At 55.5% G+C, this 20,756-nt stretch overlaps 1 protein-coding gene across 1 annotated transcript in view; it reads left to right on the top strand.

Moving 5' to 3' along the window:
• The first annotated feature begins 160 nt into the window (after positions 1-160).
• PRR12 (proline rich 12) overlaps positions 161-20,756 on the top strand; it is a 38,160-nt gene continuing 17,564 nt past the window's right edge. Inside the window, exons 1-6 of the mRNA XM_007997574.3 lie at positions 161-723; positions 2,288-2,400; positions 3,405-3,566; positions 3,648-6,964; positions 8,147-8,813; positions 10,908-11,335. Of these exons, the coding sequence (XP_007995765.2) occupies positions 638-723; positions 2,288-2,400; positions 3,405-3,566; positions 3,648-6,964; positions 8,147-8,813; positions 10,908-11,335 (4,773 nt within the window). The 5' untranslated portion in view covers positions 161-637. The remainder of the gene's footprint in view (positions 724-2,287; positions 2,401-3,404; positions 3,567-3,647; positions 6,965-8,146; positions 8,814-10,907; positions 11,336-20,756) is intronic.

The raw sequence follows: 20,756 nt of genomic DNA, 5'->3' as shown, positions 1-20,756 counted from the left end.
TTCTGTGCAAACGCGCCCTACACACCCCCAGGCCCTGCTTGCGCTCGGTCTCTCTCTCACTCTCCCTTTTTTTTTTTTTTTTTTTTTTTGCATTTGCACGGGATTGTGGGAGGAAGCGGAGCGCAGCCAGACACCCCGCCGCCCGCCCCCCCTTCCCCTCCCCCCTCCCCCAGCCGCCTTGTGCAAAGATGGCTGCACCGTGAGCGCAGAGGAGGAGGAGGCGGCGGCGGCGGCGGCGAGAGAGCGAGCACCCAGCGCCTGCACCCACCCCGGGGCCGCCCGGGACGCCCCCTCCCGAGCGCGCGCCCCCCTTTTTCTCTCGCAAGCGCCGGGGCAAAGGCGGAGACAGCGGGGTCCCTCCACCCCCCCTTCCCTCCTCTAGGGGGAACCCCCCTTCCCCCTTCCTTGGCTCAGCGACTGCACCCCCTCCCTTGCCCGCCCCTCCGCCCCTGCCCCCTCCCTCCCCCGCCCGGGGCCTTCCCGGGCCTTCGGCGGCTGCAAAGAAAAAAAGAGAGAGAGAAAAGGGGGGGAAAAAAAAGCAGCAGCGGAGGGAGCGGCGGCGGAGGAGAGCGCGCGCGCCCCCTCCCTCCCTCCCTCCCTCCCTCCCCCTCCCCCCAATTTCCACCGCGGCCAATTCATGGACAGGAACTACCCCAGCGCCGGCTTCGGGGACCCGCTCGGCGCCGGGGCGGGATGGAGTTACGAGAGGTCAGCGAAAGCTAGGTAAGGAGCTGAGGGTGGCCTGGAGAAAGGGGCCAAGGGGTGGGAGCCCAGGCGGGCCGGGCCGGGCCCGCCCGGCGACGCGTGCATCGCAAACTCCCCTCCGGCTTGCAAGGGAGCGGCCTTCCTCGGTTTGTAACAACGCCGCCGCCCCAGTTTGCAAATTGCAAACTCCGCCAAAGCCAGCTCCGGCATGCAAAGGGAGAATTGCAGCGGGAAAACGGGGGTGCAAAACAATTTCGGACGGGAAGGCCTTGGGAAGGTGGGAGGGACTGGCGAAGCAAGGCCTGGACTTCCCCCCATCCTTGGATTCCCGGCTTGGTGACCCCTCCCCCCCGCGCCCCAGGCGCTGCTCTTGCTAAGGTGGGAAGAAGAGAAGAATTAGGACGCAGATCTGGGGGGCGCGAACCCCCCTCAGGTCCTATTGTTTCGGGACTGTGCGAGGCCGCACCACTAGGCGCCCCCCCAAGAATTCCGCGCGCAGAGTGGGCATGGGGCCCCGCCCCCTTCCTAAGCTGCAGTTCTGTGTGTGTAAGGGGGGTCTGGCATCTGGGACACGCCCCCTTTAATGCCCCCACCCCCAAAGGCACAGAATCCTAGTTGATGGCAAAGAGTGGAGCGTTTGCCCTCCTGAGTCTGGCCACGGACTGGGGCCGTTGCATGGGAAGAGTCGGATGTTTCCCGGGTGTGTGTTTGTGTGTCTGAGCGTGGGCCCTGTGCGTGCGTGGCTGGCAGCGTGTTCACCTGTGAATCTCCCCCTTTCCTGCTGCTTCCTCACACTTCACCTACCCCCGAGCACCTCCCCCCCCAACACACCTGAGTTTCCCAGCAGGGCATAACCCCAAGTGTGTCAGGATATTCCGTGTGGGATTCCTCCGTCTATATCTTTTCTTCCCCACGGGTGAGTTGGATACCCATTTGCACACATACCTGGCATTGCACGGGCCCATGCATTTGAACCTCAACCCCCGGGGATGGACGGTGTTCTTGTTCACACTTGTACCTGGTACTTTCCCCGGGTCTTATTCCCTCTTCTCTCCACCCCCCACCAACCGTTGCCGGTTGGGAACCGATCTGCCTCCTGCTCCCAACTTGTTTTGCACCACCCCATGAAGTTCAGGGCCTCTGTGTTCCCGTGTGTCTACGGAAGAGGAGTCGTCCATGTGGACCTTTGGCGTTGGCCCCATGGCCAGTGTTGCCGGAACGGGGCCTGGAGTGGGGGGTTGGTGGGGTCGACGGGGGAAGGCTCTCATTTGCAACTCAAGACGCTTCCTGTGCCTTGGACCCTCTTCTGTGTGTTAGTTTCGTCTCTGAGCATGCCTGTTTGTAAACGTGAGACTATCCGGGCTCTCTTTATTCGGGCTCTGGAGTGGGGGCCATTTCTGTGGCTTTTTAGTTGGGTACCCCTATTCCCTTGTCTTCTCTTTAAAGGCCTACGGTTCCTTAGCTTAACACCCCCTACCCCAATCAGCTGGAAGGGTCCCCCCAACTCCCCCGGGGGTTTCCTGAGCTCCTTTCTCAGAAGGCAGCTTGGGAGAACCCCCTGACGTCTCTCCTTTTCCCCCAGCTTGGTTTATGGCAGCTCCAGGACCTCGCACCCCGAGACGGACATCTTACACCGCCAGGCCTACGCGGCCCCCCACCCACTGCAAAGCTATGCCACCAACCACCACCCGGCAGGTACGGCCCCCATCCCGCCCCGCTTTGGGCTGGCCCTCCCCCCGAGGCAGCTGATTGGCTGTTGAAAGTTCCGCCCCTCCTAATTGGCCGTGGCCCGTGCTGTGGCCCGCCCCTTGCTGTGTCTCCTCTGATTGGTTGCCTTTGAGGCTGCTGGTCCCTGCTTCATTTCTCGCCGGATTCGTCCGCCCCTGCCTCGCCCCGCCCCTTTCGCTCCAATTGGCCCTGTCCCATCAGCCCCCAAATCCCACCTTCTCTTCCAGGCTTTTCCGCCTCTCTCCAGCCCACCCCAATTCTTTCCGTCTGGGTTTGCCCTATTCTTTTGGCTCCTTGGAACTCTGAATTCTGCCTTCCTGATTCCCTTTCTTCCTGATTGGCCCCAATTATCTGGCCCGCCCTCTTTTATCTTATTTTGCCCCATTGCCTTATTCCACCCCCTGCCTTTGCCTCCAAGGTTTCTGATTGGTTCCCCCTTCCTAGGAGTACTGGCAATGACAGGATGCTGTCTAGTTTGACCTTTGACCTTCCTGATTGGCTCCTTCCCTTTTTCCCTCCCCATCTTTTTTTCTGAATCCTCCCATGGCGCTCAGTCCCTTTTGACTCGTTCTCTGGTCTTTCTGAGACTTCATTGTACCATCCTTTCCACTTCCTTGCTGGAAATACCCACATTTGGTCTCCCTCCTGGCCTTCCTGAGGACTCTGTTCTTTTGCCCCTGGCTCTTTTGCTTCTAGATTTTTCCACACTTTTGTCTACCATTTCCTATCTGGGCCCCTGCCCTTATGACTGGATTGCCCCTTGTCTTGCTTCACTGTCTCACCTTTCCCCCTTCCCTCCCCTCATTCCTGTCTCATGAGCTTGGTTCTGTCCATCTTGTCTTTGAATTTGCCCTTTTCTCTCTCATCCCCTCCTTTTCCTGATCCAACTTGCTTTTGACCTCTTCCTTTTCTCTCTTGACCCTATCCTACCCATCCCTACCTGGCTGACTATACCCTCTGTCCCCGGGCAGGTCTTTCTGGACTCTTCGACACTGGCCTCCACCACGCGGGCTCAGCAGGGCCCGACGCCTCCGTCATGAACCTCATCTCAGCCCTGGAATCCCGGGGCCCCCAGCCTGGCCCCTCCGCCTCCTCTCTCCTCTCCCAGTTCCGCAGTCCTTCCTGGCAAACCGGTAAGCCCAGCGCCGGCCCTGCAGGGCCAGGGTGGGGCTGGCTTGCTGTCCGCTCTGACCCGAGGTCTTCCTCATCTCCAGCCATGCACACGCCAGGCCCCACGGAGCTCTTCATCTCGGGCGCCCTGCCGGGTTCCAGCACCTTTCCGTCCTCCTCTGCCCTGTCGGCTTACCAACACCCAGCTTCCTTCGGCAGCCGCCCCTTCCCAGTGCCCTCGTCCCTCAGCCTCCAGGACCCCCCATTCAGCCCTCCAGCTAATGGGCTCCTGTCTCCTCATGACGTGCTGCACCTGAAGCCCTCTCAGGCACCCACGGTGCCCTCTTCACTGGGCTTTGAGCGCCTGGCAGGAGGCGGTGTCTTGGGGCCAGCTGGTCTCGGTCCAGCCCAGACCCCCCCTTACCGCCCTGGCCCCCCAGACCCACCACCACCACCTCGCCACCTCCCAACTCAGTTCAACCTGCTGGCTTCCTCTTCTGCTGCCGCCGCCGCTGCCGAGCAGTCCTCCCCACAGCTCTATAACTTCTCGGGTGCTGCCCCAGGCCCACCGCCGCCTGAGCGGGCCCTGCCCCGCCAGGACACAGTCATCAAGCACTACCAGCGGCCAGCCAGTGCCCAGCCCCCACCACCCCCGCCACCAGCCCATGCCCTCCAGCACTATCTGAGCTGTGGAGGCAGCTACCCCTCCATGGGCCACCGGGCCAACCTGGCCTGCAGCCCCCTGGGTGGTGGGGAGCCCTCCCCGGGTGCTGGGGAGCCTAGCAAGGCTGGTCCCAGCGGAGCCACGGCGGGGGCATCTGGCCGGGCCACAGGCCCTGAGGCAGCGGGGGGCGGTGGGGCCGGGGGTGGTGGCGGAGGTTACCGCCCCATCATTCAGTCGCCTGGGTATAAGACGGGCAAAGGTGGTTATGGAGCAGCTGCCGGGGGTGCCACCAGGCCCCCCCCACCCCGTTCGACTGCTACCCCCAAATGCCAGAGCCTGGGTGGACCGGCAGCCGCCTATGCCACTGGGAAGGCCTCTGGGGCTGGAGGGGCAGGGGGCCAGGCTTATTCCCCTGGTCAGCCGCAAGGGCTTCTGGGACCCCAGGCCTATGGGCAAGGGTTTGGAGCGGGGCAGGCACAGGACTTGAGCAAAGGCCCCAGCTACTCAGGGGGCCCTCCACAGCCCCCCAGCGGCCCTCCTCCTCCTGGCCTGGCCACGTGTCAGAGCTACTCCCCGGAACAGCTGCAGGGGCAGCTGTATGGGGTGCAGGGCGAGCCATACCCAGGGCCAGCTGCCCACTCCCAGGGGCTGCCCACAGCCAGCCCCTCACTCAGCTACAGTACCGGCCATTCCCCAGCGCTCTCGGGCCATGGGGGTGGCTGGGGACCCAGCTCCTTGGGAGGTGGTGGTGAGGCCAGCCCATCTCACATCATTCGTCCGCTCCAGTCACCGCCTGCCACAGGCCGCCCGCCTGGAGTCGGTTCTCCAGGAGCCCCTGGCAAATACCTGAGCTCAGTCTTGGCCTCAGCCCCTTTCCTGGCACCTCCGGGAGCTGGCAGCTATGCAGCCGGAGCCGGTGGCTACAAGGGCAAGGGGGATGGCTCGGAGCTGCTGGCGGGCCCAGGTGGGCCTCCTGCGGAGCGCACAGAGGATGAGGAGTTCCTCATCCAGCATCTCTTGCAGGCGCCCAGCCCTCCTCGGACCTCAGGGGCAGACGGCTTGGTGGGCGAGGACGGGGCAGCAGATGCCTCTAAGGGACTTGGGGGGAGTGGCGGGGCCGGGGGACCGCCGGGTACACCCTATGAGTTGGCCAAGGAAGACCCCCAGAGGTACCACCTGCAGAGTGTCATCCGCACCAGTGCCAGCCTAGATGAGGGTGCCACTGCGGCACTGGAGCTGGGCCTGGGGAGGCTGAAGGAAAAGAAGAAAGGGCCAGAGCGGGGTGGCGAGACCCCTGAGGGGCTGGCCACCTCCGTTGTCCACTACGGGGCAGGTGCCAAGGAGCTGGGGGCCTTCTTGCAAAAGAGCCCACCACCCCCACCTCCCACAGCCCAGTCCACCCAGCCCACTCCCCATGGCCTCCTTCTGGAGGCCGGGGGCCCTGACCTCCCACTGGTGCTGCCTCCGCCTCCTCCCCAGCTGCTCCCCTCGGTCCTCAGCCATGCCCCCAGTCCCTCTCCCAGCGCCTCCAAAGTCGGCGTCCACCTCCTTGAGCCAGCCACCCGCGATGGGGCACCCCAGCCACCTCCACCGCCACCGCCGCCTCCACCACCCATGCCCCTGCAGCTCGAGGCCCACCTCCGCAGCCACGGCCTGGAGCCCGCGGCCCCCAGCCCCCGCCTGCGACCTGAGGAGAGCCTGGAGCCGCCAGGCGCCATGCAGGAATTGCTCGGGGCTCTGGAGCCGCTGCCCCCGGCGCCTGGGGACACCGGCGTAGGCCCGCCAAACTCGGAGGGCAAGGATCCCGCAGGTGCCTACCGCAGCCCCAGCCCGCAAGGCACCAAGGCGCCGCGCTTTGTGCCGCTCACCTCCATCTGCTTCCCTGACTCCTTGCTCCAAGACGAGGAGCGCAGCTTCTTCCCTACCATGGAGGAGATGTTCGGTGGAGGGGCCGCAGATGACTACGGCAAGGCCGGGCCACCCGAGGACGAGGGGGACCCCAAGGCGGGCGCTGGGCCCCCCCCGGGCCCCCCTGCCTATGATCCCTATGGGCCCTACTGTCCTGGCCGGGCGTCGGGAGCCGGGCCCGAGACACCAGGCCTGGGCCTGGACCCCAACAAGCCGCCTGAACTGCCCTCCACGGTCAACGCCGAGCCACTGGGCCTGATCCAGAGCGGCCCCCACCAGGCGGCGCCACCACCCCCGCCTCCGCCACCACCGCCTCCCGCGCCGGCCTCCGAGCCCAAGGGTGGCCTCACCTCGCCCATCTTCTGCTCTACCAAGCCAAAGAAGCTGCTCAAGACATCCTCCTTCCACCTGCTGCGGCGCCGCGACCCACCCTTCCAGACCCCTAAGAAGCTGTACGCCCAGGAGTACGAATTCGAGGCGGACGAGGACAAGGCTGATGTGCCCGCCGACATCCGCCTCAACCCCCGGCGCCTGCCAGACCTGGTCTCCAGCTGCCGCTCCCGCCCGGCCCTCTCGCCACTGGGGGACATCGACTTCTGCCCGCCCAACCCGGGACCAGATGGCCCCCGGCGCCGTGGCCGCAAACCCACGAAGGCGAAGCGTGATGGGCCGCCCCGGCCCCGGGGTAGGCCCCGGATCCGCCCTCTGGAGGTCCCCACCACTGCGGGGGCCGCCTCGGCTTCCACTCCCACCGATGGCGCCAAGAAACCCCGGGGCCGGGGCCGAGGCCGGGGTCGAAAGGCTGAGGAGGCAGGGGGCACCCGGTTGGAGCCCCTGAAGCCACTTAAGGTGAGGGGGATGGGGTCTTGTAGGGGATAGGGGAGGAGGGGCGTGCCCGATGTTTGAGTCTTAAAAGGAAGGAAGGGTTTACAGCCGCACTTTGGCATTTCTGGGGCAGGGGCATAATAAGGTTTATATTCCTAAAATCTGTGAGGAAGTTAGGTGAGGAATTTCAGGGTTCCACTGACAGACCTAAGAACTGAGGTTCTGAATCTAGGCTGGCCACGGTGGTTCATGCCTGTAATCCCAGCACTTCAGGAGACTGAGGCGGAAGGATCTCTTGAAGCCAGATGTTTGAGACCAGCCTGGTTAACGTAGTGAGACCCTGGTTTCTATTAAAAACACAAAAATTTAGTCAGATGTGGCTGTGTGTACCTATAGTCCCAGCTACTCAGAGGCTGAGGTGGGAGTATCTCTTGAGCCCTAGAGTTCAAGGCTGCAGTGAGCTATGATTGCATCACTGCACTGTGGCCTGGGCCACAGAGTGAGACCCTGTCTCAAGAAATAAAGAAAATTATGGGTTTAGGGAGAGGCAGGAGGTTGGGGCTTAGGCTTTTAGCCTTTTTTTTTTTTTTTTTTTTTTTTTTTTTTTTGTGAGAGTTTCTATCACCCAGGCTGGAGTGCAGTGGCATGATCTTGGCTCACTGCAACCTCCACCTCTTGGGTTCAGGAGATTCTCCTGCCTCAGCCTCTTGAGTAGCTGGGATTACAGGCACCCGCCACCACACTCGGCTAATTTTTATTTTATTTTTGTATTTTTAATAGAGATGGGGTTTTACTACGTTGGCCAGGCTGGTTTGAAACTCCTAACCTCAAGTGATCCGCCTGCCTCAGCCTCCCGAGGTGCTGGGATTATAGGCGTGAGCCACCTCACCCGGATTGCCTGCTTTTAGCTTCTATATCCCAAATGATGGGCATTCAGGGGTCCTACGTTCCTGGGTTTCATGGGAAGCAGGTCTGGGGACCTGAACTGGGCTGTAAGTGAAGAGCTCAGTGAGTCCAAGTTCCTGGTCTTCTGAGCGAGGAACTCCAGTCTTGTCCTCCTAGAATCTAAGACAAGGGGTTTGCAGGTTTGAATTCTAGAAATTCATGGGCTGAGCACCTGTAAATTTGGATTTTTGGGGGCTGAGGGGGGATGGGACTGGGGGCCCAGACTCCTGGGCCCTCACGGCCCGCCACTCCCATGTCTAGATCAAGCTGTCTGTGCCCAAGGCTGGCGAGGGTATGGGAGCCTCATCGGGTGATGCCATATCAGGCACTGACCACAACAGCCTGGACTCGAGCCTGACTCGGGAGAAGATCGAGGCCAAGATCAAGGAGGTGGAGGAGAAGCAGCCGGAGATGAAGTCGGGTTTCATGGCCTCCTTCTTGGACTTCCTCAAGTCAGGCAAGCGCCACCCACCACTTTACCAGGCGGGCCTGACACCTCCGCTCAGCCCTCCCAAGAGCGTGCCACCCTCTGTTCCAGCCCGAGGCCTGCAGCCCCAGCCCCCTGCCACCCCCGCTGTGCCACATCCCCCACCTTCTGGAGCCTTCGGGCTTGGGGGCGCCCTGGAGGCTGCGGAGAGTGAAGGGCTGGGGCTGGGCTGCCCTTCACCCTGCAAGCGACTGGATGAGGAGCTGAAGCGGAACCTTGAGACACTGCCCTCCTTCTCCTCGGACGAGGAAGACTCTGTCGCCAAGAACCGAGACCTGCAGGAGAGTATCTCCTCGGCCATCTCTGCCCTCGATGACCCACCCCTTGCTGGGCCAAAGGACACCTCCACCCCAGATGGGCCGCCCTTGGCCCCCGCAGCTGCAGTTCCAGGGCCACCCCCTCTTCCGGGGCTCCCCAGTGCCAACGGCAATGGCACTCCTGGTGAGCTCTGGGAAGGTGGTCTGGGAGTAGAGTGGAGCTTAAAGGTTATCACGGTCACTAGATACAGTTGTGCAGGTTACGCACTGTTTAAGAGACACCATTCACGTAGATGGTACAAGCTTGCATATTTATGAAGGGACTTTCCTGATTACGCAGGCATTTTGAGGAAGGTGTGTATCTTGTTCTAATTCACCCAGAGGTGCTAAGTGGACTAGGAGGGGCCCCAAGGCAGATACTGGAGAATGCAAGGAGACAGGGCAGGTGATGAGTTACAGGAGAGGGGCTACTCAGGTTCTGAATGGTGGGAGGTGGGGGTACTGAGGAGGGCTCGGAGTCAGCCACGTGTGAAGGTACAGAAAGATGTCTGGGGGCAGAGAAAGACTTGGGGAGGGTGATGGGCCTTGGGAGTGGGCAGCGGAAGGCAAGACTAGGGGCACAGGAAGGGTTTAGGTTGTGCTCTGGCTTTGGACGCAGCTTAAGGGGTGTTAATGGCAGAAACAGAGGCATTGGGAGATGAGAGGTGGGAGCTTACAGGAGGGCATAGAGGGGACTTGGGAAATGGAGGGAGCTTTTGGGGGGTGTAGAAAGTTGGGGAATGGGGAGTGGGGAGGTGAGAAGAAGGGATGAGGCCAAAGCTGACAGGGTCATTGCAGAAGAGAACAACCAGGCTAAGAGAGCCTTTGAAGGGCTTGGAAGGGCCATGGCCAAGGATACAAGGACGGGGAAGCAGCAGTTTTACGGGTTGGGTGAGATTTCAAGGAGTTAGAGGGGAGTGTTAAAAAAAAAACCATGACAGGCAGGGCACAGTGGGCAACACCTGTAATCCTAGCACACTTTGGGAGGCTGAGACAGGAGGATCACTTGAGCCCAGGAGGTTGAGGCTGTGGTGAACCATGATTGAGCCACTATACTCCAGCCTGGGTGACAGAGCAAGACCCTAAGACAGGGTCTTTTTAAACAAAAAACCCCCCAAACAAAACAAAAAGACCCTGTGAGGTTTTTGTTTTGTCTTGTTTTGTCTTTTTGTGAGACAGAGTCTCGCTCTGTCACCCAGGCTGGAGTTTAGTGGCGCAATCTTGGCTCACTGCAACCTCTGCCTTCCAGGTTCAAGTGATTCTCCTGCCTCAGCCTCCCAAGTAGCTGGGACTACAGGTGCGTGCCACCATACCCAGCTAATTTTTTGTATTTTTAGTAGAGATGGGGTTTCACTATGTTGGCCAAGCTGGTCTCAAACTCCTTACTTCGTGATCTGCCCACCTCAGCATCCCAAAGTGTTGGGATTACAGGCGTGAGCCACTGCGCCCAGCCGTTTTTTTTTGTTGTTGTTGTTGTTGTTTTTCAAGACAGAGTCTCACTCTGTCCACCCAGGCTGGAGTACAGTGGCACGATCTTGGCTCACTGCAACCTCCGCCTCCTGGGTTCAAGCTGTTCTCCTGCCTCAGCCTCCCGAGTAGCTGGGATTACAGGCACCTGCCACCACACCTGGTTCATTTTTTACATTTTTGGTAGAGACAGGGTTTTACCATGTTGGTCAGGCTGGTCTCGAATTCCTGACCTCAAGTGATCCGCCTGCCTCAGCCTCCAAAAGTAGTGGGATTACAGGCGTGAACCACCATGCCTGCCTCCTATGAGGTTCTTAAAAGGCCTGAAGAAGGGAGCTGGCAGACAGAGGAAGGGTTAGCAGTCTGCACACTGGTGAGCAGGCCAAGGAAAGGACAAAGATGGGCCTGGAGGGAGGAGGATGAGGCCTTGGAGGAAGACGAGGTGAGGAAGTAGAGCTAGGGAGGTGATGACTTAGGAGTTGGGAGGGTCATTCAGGAGGAGGAGTTAAGAGCCAGACAAGGGCTTTGAGACCACAAAGAGACATTTCAGGACTGAGAAGGGGATTAGGGATGGGAGACGGGTCTCCTTTACATCCACAGGAGCCAGAGTAGGTCTCTGTAGAGACTCCGATAGGGTAGAAGGGCCACTGGGAGCTGAGTGGTAGTTACGGACAGAGGGGTTCTTGGTACAGAAAGTGATGTTTAAAGGACAAGAGGAAAGGTGCCAGGAACGATGAATAACATCCAGGCCTGATGTCCCTGTCTCCCCCAGAGCCCCCACTGCTGGAGGAGAAACCCCCACCCACTCCACCTCCTGCCCCGACTCCTCAGCCTCAGCCTCCACCACCCCCTCCGCCGCCACAGCCAGCCCTGCCCTCGCCGCCCCCGCTGGTGGCCCCCACGCCCAACTCACCACCGCCACCACCGCTGCCGCCACCACCTCCACCAGCTATGCCCTCGCCTCCACCGCCACCCCCACCAGCCGCTGCCCCACCCGCTGCCCCTCCTGAGGAGCCCGCCGCCCCGTCCCCTGAAGACCCCGAGCTGCCGGACACCCGGCCCCTGCATCTGGCCAAGAAGCAGGAGACGGCGGCCGTGTGTGGGGAGACGGACGAGGAGGCCGGCGAGAGTGGCGGAGAGGGCATCTTCCGGGAGCGGGACGAGTTCGTCATCCGCGCCGAGGACATCCCTTCCCTCAAGGTGAGTCCCAGCCTTCTCCAAAAACTGGGCCTGATGGGTTTGGTCACCTGTTTTGTTGAGCGCCTGCTGGATGACAGGCTTGTATTGGGACCTGCAGATCCAGTCATGGCCTGGCCGCCCTGGAATTCACAGTCCGATGAGGCTGATAGAGGTGTCGAGGACCTGCGGGCCTCAGAGGTTTTATTTGTGTTTGTGTCTATACATGCATTACTCATATATAAGGTAAAGCGATTGTTAACGTGTATGTGTCTATACATGCATTACTTGCACATAAGGTAAAGCGATTGTGAACGTTTATGCAGATACCCTACTGTGGGTGGTAGAGGACCAGTACTGTACAAGCAGATGCGGCTCTGGCCCTAGGAAGCTTCTAGTCTAATGGAACGAGCCAGAGAGACAGGCTACTTTGCTATTTATGGTACAATGGTGGAAATGTGAGTCACTGACATAGACTACCTGCAGGTAACCCGTAAATGTAATCGTGAATTGGGCCGGACGCGGCGGCTTACACCTGTAATCTCAGCACTTTGGGAATTTGAGACCAGCCTAGCCACATATTGAAACCTTTTCTCTCAAACAAAAAAAGTGAATCATTTGGGAATGCTCACTGTGTGTCAGGCTATATCTTTTTATTTTTTTGAGACGGAGTTTCACTCTTGTTGCCCGGGCTGGAGTGCAGTGGCGCAATCTGGGCTCACTGCAACCTCTACCTCCCAGGTTGAAGAGATTCTCTTGACTTGGCCTCCCAAGTAGCTGGGACTACAGGCGCACGCCACCACGTCCGGCTGATTTTTGTGTTTTTAGTAGAAACGGGAGTTTCACTGTGTTGGCCAGGCTGGTCTCGAACTCCTGACCTCAGGTGATCCACCTGCTCGGCCTCCCAAAGTGCTGGGATTATAGGTGTGAGCCACTACACCCAGCTGGCCATATCTTCAATACTTACTTTAAATAGTTAAATACATAAATGCAGACCAACAGCCTGTTCACTGCTTCCAATTTGTCTACCGCAGGGATTGGAAAACTATGGCCCCTAGGCCAAATCCAGCCCACTGCCTGTTTTTGCAAATAAAGTTTTATTGGCACACAACCATGCCCATTCATTTACATGTTGTCTATGGCTGTTTTTCACATATGGCAGCGAGCTGGGTAGTTAGCTGGCCCTCAATGGCAAAAGATACCTCTGGCTCATCATGAATAAGGTTTGCTGGCCTCTACTGTACTGGGTTCATTGGACAAATAGAGTTGGATCAGAGGATTAACTTGCAAGGCACTTGATGAGGTAGGTGTTATCAGGTGCCCATGGAGTGCTCTGCACAGGGCATGCGGCTGAGCAGGTGTTCAGGAGGTCAGCCCTGATGGTGGCATGGAAGCCAAGGCCATTCTCCATTGTCATTGATTGTACTGATTATGAGACAGGATTATTGTTTGGCCCTTCATGTACAGTATGACACTTAATTTAATCTTGGCCGGGCGTGGTGGCTCACGCCTCTAATCCCAGCACTTTGGGAGGCCAAGGCAGGTGGATCACTTGAGGTCAGGAGTTTGAGACCAGCCTGGCCAATATGGTGAAACCCCGTCTTTACTAAAAGTACAAAAAATTGGCCGGGCGCGGTGGCTCAAGCCTGTGATCCCAGCACTTTGGGAGGCCGAGACGGTCGGATCACGTAGTCAGGAGATCGAGACCATCCTAGCTAACCCGGTGAAACCCCGTCTCTACTAAAAAATACAAAAAACTAGCCGGGCGAGGTGGTGGGCGCCTGTAGTCCCAGCTACTCAGGAGGCTGAGGCAAGAGAATGGCGTAAACCCGGGAGGCGGAGCTTGCAGTGAGCTGAGATCCGGCCACTGCACTCCAGCCCAAAAGTACAAAAAATTAGCTGGGCGTGGTGAGGGGCCGTACCTGTAATCCCATCTACTCTGGAGGCTGAGGAAGGAGGATCACTTGAACTCTGCTGGGGGAGTGTGGGGCGGAGGTTGCAGGGAGCTGAGATTGTGCCACCGCACTCCAACCTGGGCGCCAGAGCAAGACTCCATCTCGAAAATAATAATAATAATAATAATTTAGTCCTGGATGTTGTTTTAATTTAATGTTGGATGTAACATGGAGAAATTATGGGAAAAATTAATTATAAGGATAATAACTATTATTACACTTTCTTATTTTCTGTTTGTTTTTTTTGGTTTTTTTTTTTTTTTTTTTTGAGATGGAGTCTTGCTCTGTCACCCAGGCCAGAGTGCAGGGGCGCCGTCTCGGCTCACTGCAACCTCTGCTGCCTGGGTTCGAGCAATTCTCCTGCCTCAGCCTCCTGAGTAGCTGGGATTACTGGCACATGCCCCCACACCTGGCTAATTTTTGCATTTTTAGTAGAGAAGGGGTTTCAACATCTTGGCCAAACTTCTCTTCCACTTCTTACCTTGTGATCCACCCGTCTCGGCCTCCCAAAGTGCTGGGATTACAGGCATAAGCCACCGCGCCTGGCCTTACACTTTCTTCTTAAGTGTGTTTTTTGAGGAAAACTCAAATGTATTTTTTCCTATGTTATTTCAATGTATTTCACTGTGGGAAAAGTAAATAATAGAGCAGGCTGGGAGTGGTGGCTCACGCCTGTAATCCCAGAACTTTGAGAGGCTGAGGTGAGAGGATCACTTGAGAGCAGCTAGCCAAATAGCAAGACCTCACATCTACCAAAAACAATAAATAAATTAGCCAGGCATGGTAGCGCATGCCTGTAGTCTCAGCTACGTGAAAGGCTAAGATGGCAGGATTGCTTGAGCCCAGGAGTTTGTGGTTGCCGTGAGCTATCTATGATCGCACCACAGCACTCCAACCTCGGTGACAGAGCGAGACCCTGTCTCTAAAAAAGAAAAAAGAAATGTCTACTACCTCCTGAGGAACAGGATTTTGGGAATATCACAGTCAGAATTTCGTTTTATCTTTCTTTGGTTTTAAAATCATGGTCACATACGTACCATGAAATTTGTCATTTTAACCAGTTTTCAGTGTATGGTTCGGTGGCATTAAGGATATTGACATCATGCCGGGCGTGGTGTCTCACGCCTGTAATCCCAGCACTTTGGAAGGCCGAGGCGGGCAGAACACGAGGTCAAGAGATTGAGACTATCCTGGCTAACATGGTGAAACCCTGTCTCTACTAAAAATACAAAAATCAGCTGGGAGTCTCATGTCTGTAATCCCAGCACTTTGGAAGGCTGAGGTGGGTGGATCATGAGGTCAGGAGATCAAGACTATCCTGGCTAACATGGTGAAACCCCATCTCTACTAAAAATACAAGCAATTAGCCGGGCCTGGTGGTGGGCGCCTGTAGTCCCAGCTACTCTGGAGGCTGAGGCGGGAGAATGGCGTGAACCCAGGAGGTGGAGCTTGCAGTGAGCCGAGATTGCGCCACTGCACTCCAGCCTAGGCGACAGAGCGAGACTCCGTCTCAAAAATAAAATAAAATAAAATTAGCCAGGCATAGTGACGAGTGCCTGTAATCCCAACTACTCGGGAGGCTGAGGCAAGAGAATCACTTGAACCTGGGAGTCGGAGGTTACAGTGAGCTGAGATCGCGCCACTGCACTCCAGTCTGGTAAGGGAGCAAGACTGTCTCAAAAAAAAAAAAAATTGACATCATAGGCCAGGTGCGGTAGCTCATGCCTGTAATTGCAGCACTTTGGGAGGCCAAGGCGGGCAGATCACCTGAGGTCAGGAGTTCGAGACCAGTCACTGCACTCCAGCCTGGGCTACAAGAGCAAAACTCTGTCTCAAAAAAATAAAGAAGAAAAACATATTGAGATTGTTGAATGACCGTCACCACCATCCATCTCCAAGTTTTATCTTTTTATATAAAAAAGATAAACTTCATTATAGAGACTACAGTAGCATTTTACAGGGATGGAAACTGAGGCTCACACAGGTAAAAAGTTGTTCCGACTGCAGATTACTATGCCCGTTTTTTTGAGACAGGGTCTCCCTCTGTTGTCCAGGCTGGAGTGCAGTGACATGATCTTGGCTCACTGCAACTTCCGCCTCCCTAGTTCAAGCGATTCTCATAACTCAGCCTCTCGAGTAGCTGCGACTACAGAGGACCCTACCACGCTTGGCTAATTTTTGTATTTTTAGTGGAGATGGGGTTTCACCATGTTGGCCAGGCTGGTCTCAAACTCATGACCTCGGGTGATCCGCCCACCTCAGCCTCCCAAAGTGCTGGGATTACAGGAATGAGCCACTGTGCCTGGCCTATTATCCTCATTTTTTAGGGAAGGAAACCGAGGCACAGAGAGATAAAGTAGCTTTCCCAGGCTTTTGTAGCTCGGGATCCACACCCAGCCCTGCTGGCCTTAGGAACCCATATTCTTATTTATTTATTTATTTTTGAGATAGTGTTTCACTCTTGTTGCCCAAGCTGGAGTGCAATGGTGCAGTCTTGGCTCACTGCAATCTCCGCCTCCCGAGTTCAAGCGATTCTCCTGCCTCAGCCTCCCGAGTAGCTGGGATTATAGGCATGCGTCACCATGCCTGGTTAATTCTGTTTTTAGTGGAGATGGGGTTTCTCCATGTTGGTCAGGCTACTCTCGAACTCCCGACCTCAGGTGATCTGCCCGCCTCAGCCTCCCAAAGCGCTGGAATTATAGGCGTGAGCCACTGCGCCCAGCCAAGAACCCATATGCTTATCCCCGACTCAGCCAGGCACCATGTACGTTCTAGTCAAACGCAGCTGAGCCAGCTTTGGGTCAAATGAACAGGGTCCTAGGGCAGGGACCTTGAGCATCCCCATTTTACAGATGGGGAAGTTCACATTCAGAGAAAGGGAGTCAGTCGGCTGGCCAGTGCCAACCTGGGATTGGAGCCAGGGCCATCTGACACCACCTCCCAGCTGGCATGGGGCAGGGGAAGGGGCCAGGTGAGGACTCAGATGCTTAAAATACAACTTGAATGTGCATTATAATGGGGGACAAAACCCCATGCCTTTGCCAAACATACAGACCTTGGGGACTCATTTGTGGGCCTGGAGACAGGGCAGGCTGCTGGCATAGTTAAGACCCCAGCTTTGGTTTAACCCGACTGACTCAAATTTCTGACACTTATTATTATTATTTTTTTGTTTTTTTTGAGACAGGGCCTCACTCTGTCACCCAGGCTGGTGTACAGTGGCGTGATCATGGCTCACTGAAGCCTCAAACTCCTGGGCTCAAGTGATCCTCCCACCTCAGCCTCCCGAGTAACTAGGACTACAGGCATACAACACCATGCCTGGCAAATTTTTTTATTCCTTAAGTAGAGACTGGCGTCTCATTCTGTTGACCTGGCTAGTCTTGAACTCTTGGGCTCAAGCAGTCCTCCCGTCTCAGCCTCCCAAAGTACTGAGATTGCCGGTGTGAGCCACTGTGTCTGGACTTTTTTTTCTTTTTTTTTTTTTTGAGACGGAGTCTCAATCTGTCTCCGAGGATGGAGTGCAGTGGCACAGTCTTGGCTCACTGCAACCCTCACCTCCCAGATTCAAGCGATTCTCCTGCCTCAGCTTCCTGAGTAGCTGGGATTACAGGCGCGTGCCACCACGCCCATCTAATTTTTGTATTTTTAGTAGAGATGGGGTTTCACTATGTTAGTCAGGCTGGTCTTGAACTCCTAACCTTGTGATTTGCTCCCCTTGGCCTCCCAAAGTGCTGGTATTACAGGCGTGAGCCACTGTGCCCAGCCCATTTTTTTTCTTTTATACCATCTCTTTTTCTTTTTGAGATGGAGTCTCGCTCTGTCTCCCAGGCTGGAGTGCAGTGGCACAGTCTCGGCTCACCGCAACCACAACCTCCTGGGTTCAAGTGATTCTCCTGCCTCAGCCTCCTGAGTAGCTGGGATTACAGGCACCTGCCACCATGCCTGGCTAATTTTTGTATTTTTAGTAGAGATGGGGTTTCACCATGTTGGCCAGGCTGGTAGAAACCACTCTTAAAGCCCCTACAAAAACAAGCTATAGACCATCGTTTATTCCAGAAAAACAGCAATCCAATATAAATATATAATATTTATATAATATAAATATATAAATATATAAATATCACCTGAGTCATGTATGTGATTTTTAAATGTTTTCATTCCTGCATTAATAAAAATAAAAAAGATAGATGAAATTAGCAATAGGTGGCCACAGTGCTGTACTCTCAGCACTTTGGGAGGACGAGGCAGGAGGATTGCTTGAATCAAGGAGTTGCAGATCAGCCTGGGCAACATCGTGAGCCCCTGCCTTAAAAAAAAAAAAAGAAATTAGCCATAGGAATGCATTTTATTTAACGTAACATATGTAAAATATTATTTCGGCTACATGCGGTGGCTCACACCTGTAATCCCGGCAGTTTGAGATGTTGAGGTGAGAGGATCACTTGAGCCCAGAGGTCCAGGCTGCAGTGAGCTATGATTGCACCGCTGCACTCCAGCCTGGGCAACAGAGTGAGCCTCTTGTCACGTGCGCATGCACACACACAGAGTTTCAACTTGTAATTAATAAAGAACAACTCTTAATGATGTTTTTGCCAGGTGTAGTGGGTCATGCCTGTAATCCCAGCACTTTGGGAGGCCAAGGTGGGTGGATCGCTTGAGGTCAGGAGTTCAAGACCAGCTTGGGCAACATGGCAAAACCCCCCTCTCTACAAAAAAAAAAAAAAAAGAAAGAAAAAGAAAAATTAGCTAGATATAGTGGCATGCGCTTGTTGTCCTAGCTACTTGAGAGGCTGAGGTGGGAGAATCGCTTCATCCTGGGAGATGGAGGTTGCAGTGAGCCGAAATCGTACCACTGCACTCCAGTCTGGGTGACAGAGTGAGAGCCTGTCTCAAAAAGAAAAAAAAAAAAAAACTGTTGGCTGGGTGTAGTGGCTCAGGCCTGTAATTGCAGCACTTCGGGAGGCCAAAGCAGGTGAGTCACCTGAGGTCCAGAGTTAAGACCAGCCTGGTCAACATAGTGAAACGCCATCTCTACCGAAAATATAAAAATTAGCCCGGCGTGGTGGTGGGCACTTGTAATCCCACCTTCTCGGGAGGCTGAGGCAGAAGAATTGCTTGAACCTGGGAGGTGGAGGTTGCAGTGAGCTGAGATCGTACCATTGCACTCTAGCCTGGGCGACAAGAGTAAAACTCAGTCTCAAAAAAAGAAAAAGAAAAACTGTTAATGATGTTTTAATTTTTTTTTTTTTTTTTGAGATGGAATCTTGCTCTGTTGCCCAGGCTGGAGTGCAATGGCGCAATCTCAGCTCACTGCAAGCTTCGCCCCCCAGGTTCACGCCATTTTCCTGCGTCAACCTCCCGTGTAGCTGGGACTACCGGCGCCCGCCACTACGCCCGGCTAATTTTTTTTTGTATTTTTAGTAGATACTGGATTTCACTGTGTCAGTCAGGATGGTCTCGATCTCCTGACCTCGTGATCTGCCCGTCTCGGCCTCCCAAAGTGCTGGGATTACAGGCGTGAGCCACTGCACCCGGCCAATGTTTTAATATTATTAAATGGGGGTATTACTAAAATGAAAAGTTGAGGTTTTAACTTCTTTTTTGCATACCAAGACTTCAAAATCCTGTGAATACTTTGTACTGATTGAATGCATCCATTGGACCAGCCACATTTCAAGTGCTGTAGCCTGTCACCTCGGGCGCGGTGGCTCAAGCCTGCAGTCCCAGTGCTTCGGGAGGCTGAGATGCTTGGCAGATCACCTGAGCCCAGGAGTTTGATACCAGCCTGGGCAACATAGTGAGACCCTGTCTCTGCACAAAATTCAAAAAAATTTAACCAGACAGGGTGGTGCCCGCCTGTAGTCCCGGCTACTGGAGAGGCTGACGTGTGAGAATCACCGGAGCCCAGGAAGTTGAGGTTGTAGTGAGCCATGATTACACCACTGCACTCCAGCCTGGGTGATCGAGAATGTGACCCTGTCTCAAAAAAAAAAAAAAAAAATCAATCTCAAAAGCTCAAGATCTACTTGTGGGAATGAGCTGCCAAATTGACAGGGCCAGGCTAGCCCATTCTCCTTCCCTGTCTGTAAACTGAAACTGCCGTTGGGGTTGTTGTGAGGGTTGGGCAGCGTGTATACTCCAAGCATGTAAGAATTCACTGGGTGGAGACTGGGCGCAGTGGCTCCTGCCGGGAATCCCAGCACTTTGGGAGGCTGAGGTGGGTGGATTGCTTGCGCTCAGGAGTTCAACACCAGCCTGGTCAACATGGCGAAATCCTGCCTGTACTAAGAATACAAAAAATTAGCCAGGTGTGTGGTTTCACACGCCTACATTCCCAGCTACCCTCGAGGCTGATCACCCCGAGTTTGAGAGATCAAGGCTGCAGTGAGCCAGGATTATGCCGTTGCACTCCCACCTGGGCAACTGGAATAAGACCCTGTCTCAAAAAAGAAAAAGTTGGCTGGGTGTGGTGGTTCGCATCTGTAATCCCAGCACTTTCGGAGGTCGAGGTGGGTGGATCACTTGAAGTGAGGAGGTCAAGATCAGCGGGGACAACATGGTAACATGGTGCAGTCCCGTCTCTACTGAAAATACAAAAGTTAGCCAAACATGGTGGCGGGTCCCTGTAATCCCAGCTACTCAGGAGGCTGAAGCAGGAGAATCACTTGAATTCAGGAGGCAGAGGTTTCAGTGAGCTGAGATAGCACCCCTGCACTCCAGCCTGGGCCACAGAGTGAGACTCTTGTCTCAAAAAAAAAAAAGTTCATTGGGTGGAGAAGAGTATGGTGTTGGGGTTGTCCAGGCAGAGGAAACAGCTGTGCAAAGGCCCTGTGGTGAGGGAAAGCACGCTGTGTTTGAGGTGTGCAGGGTCACAAGGTGTTAAGTGGCTGGACAGTGAATGCTGAGGCTGGGCAGGTGGGCTGGGCCCAGCCATGTTGGACATGGGTGCAGGGATGAGTTCCACAGGCGCTGTTGAAGACATTAGGCTCTATGCCATTTAGAACCCCTGGCCAGTAGGGAGGTGACTGGGGAGTTGTTCAAGCCTGGACAGTACTCTGTCCACAGCATCTGTCCTGGGACTGACTCCCTTGTTAATGGAACCCTGCAGTTTTCTTTTTCTTTTTCCTTTTCTTTCTTTTTTTTTTTTTTTTTTTCCGAGACAAGTCTCGCTCTTGTCCCCCAGGCTGGAGTGCAATGGTGTGATCTCGGCTCACTGCAATCTCCGCCTCCCGGGTTCAAACGATTCTCCTGCCTCAACCTCCAGAGTATCTGGGATTACAGGCACCTGCCACCACACTTGGCTAATTTTTGTATTTTTAGTAGAGACGGTGTTTCACCATATTGACTGGGCTGGTCTTAAACTCCTGACCTCAGGTGATCCACCCGCCTCGGCCTCCCAAAATGCTGGGATTACAGGTGTGAGCCACCCTACGCGCAGCCTGGGGCCCTGCAGTTTTCTCATTAATATCGAGTCTGAGTGTCTCTAG

This window comes from Chlorocebus sabaeus, chromosome 6 (assembly GCF_047675955.1).
Source record: "Chlorocebus sabaeus isolate Y175 chromosome 6, mChlSab1.0.hap1, whole genome shotgun sequence".
Classification (NCBI taxonomy): domain Eukaryota; kingdom Metazoa; phylum Chordata; class Mammalia; order Primates; family Cercopithecidae; genus Chlorocebus; species Chlorocebus sabaeus.
The sequence above is the reverse complement of the archived record's forward strand: the minus strand, read 5'-3'. Positions and strand labels throughout refer to the sequence as shown.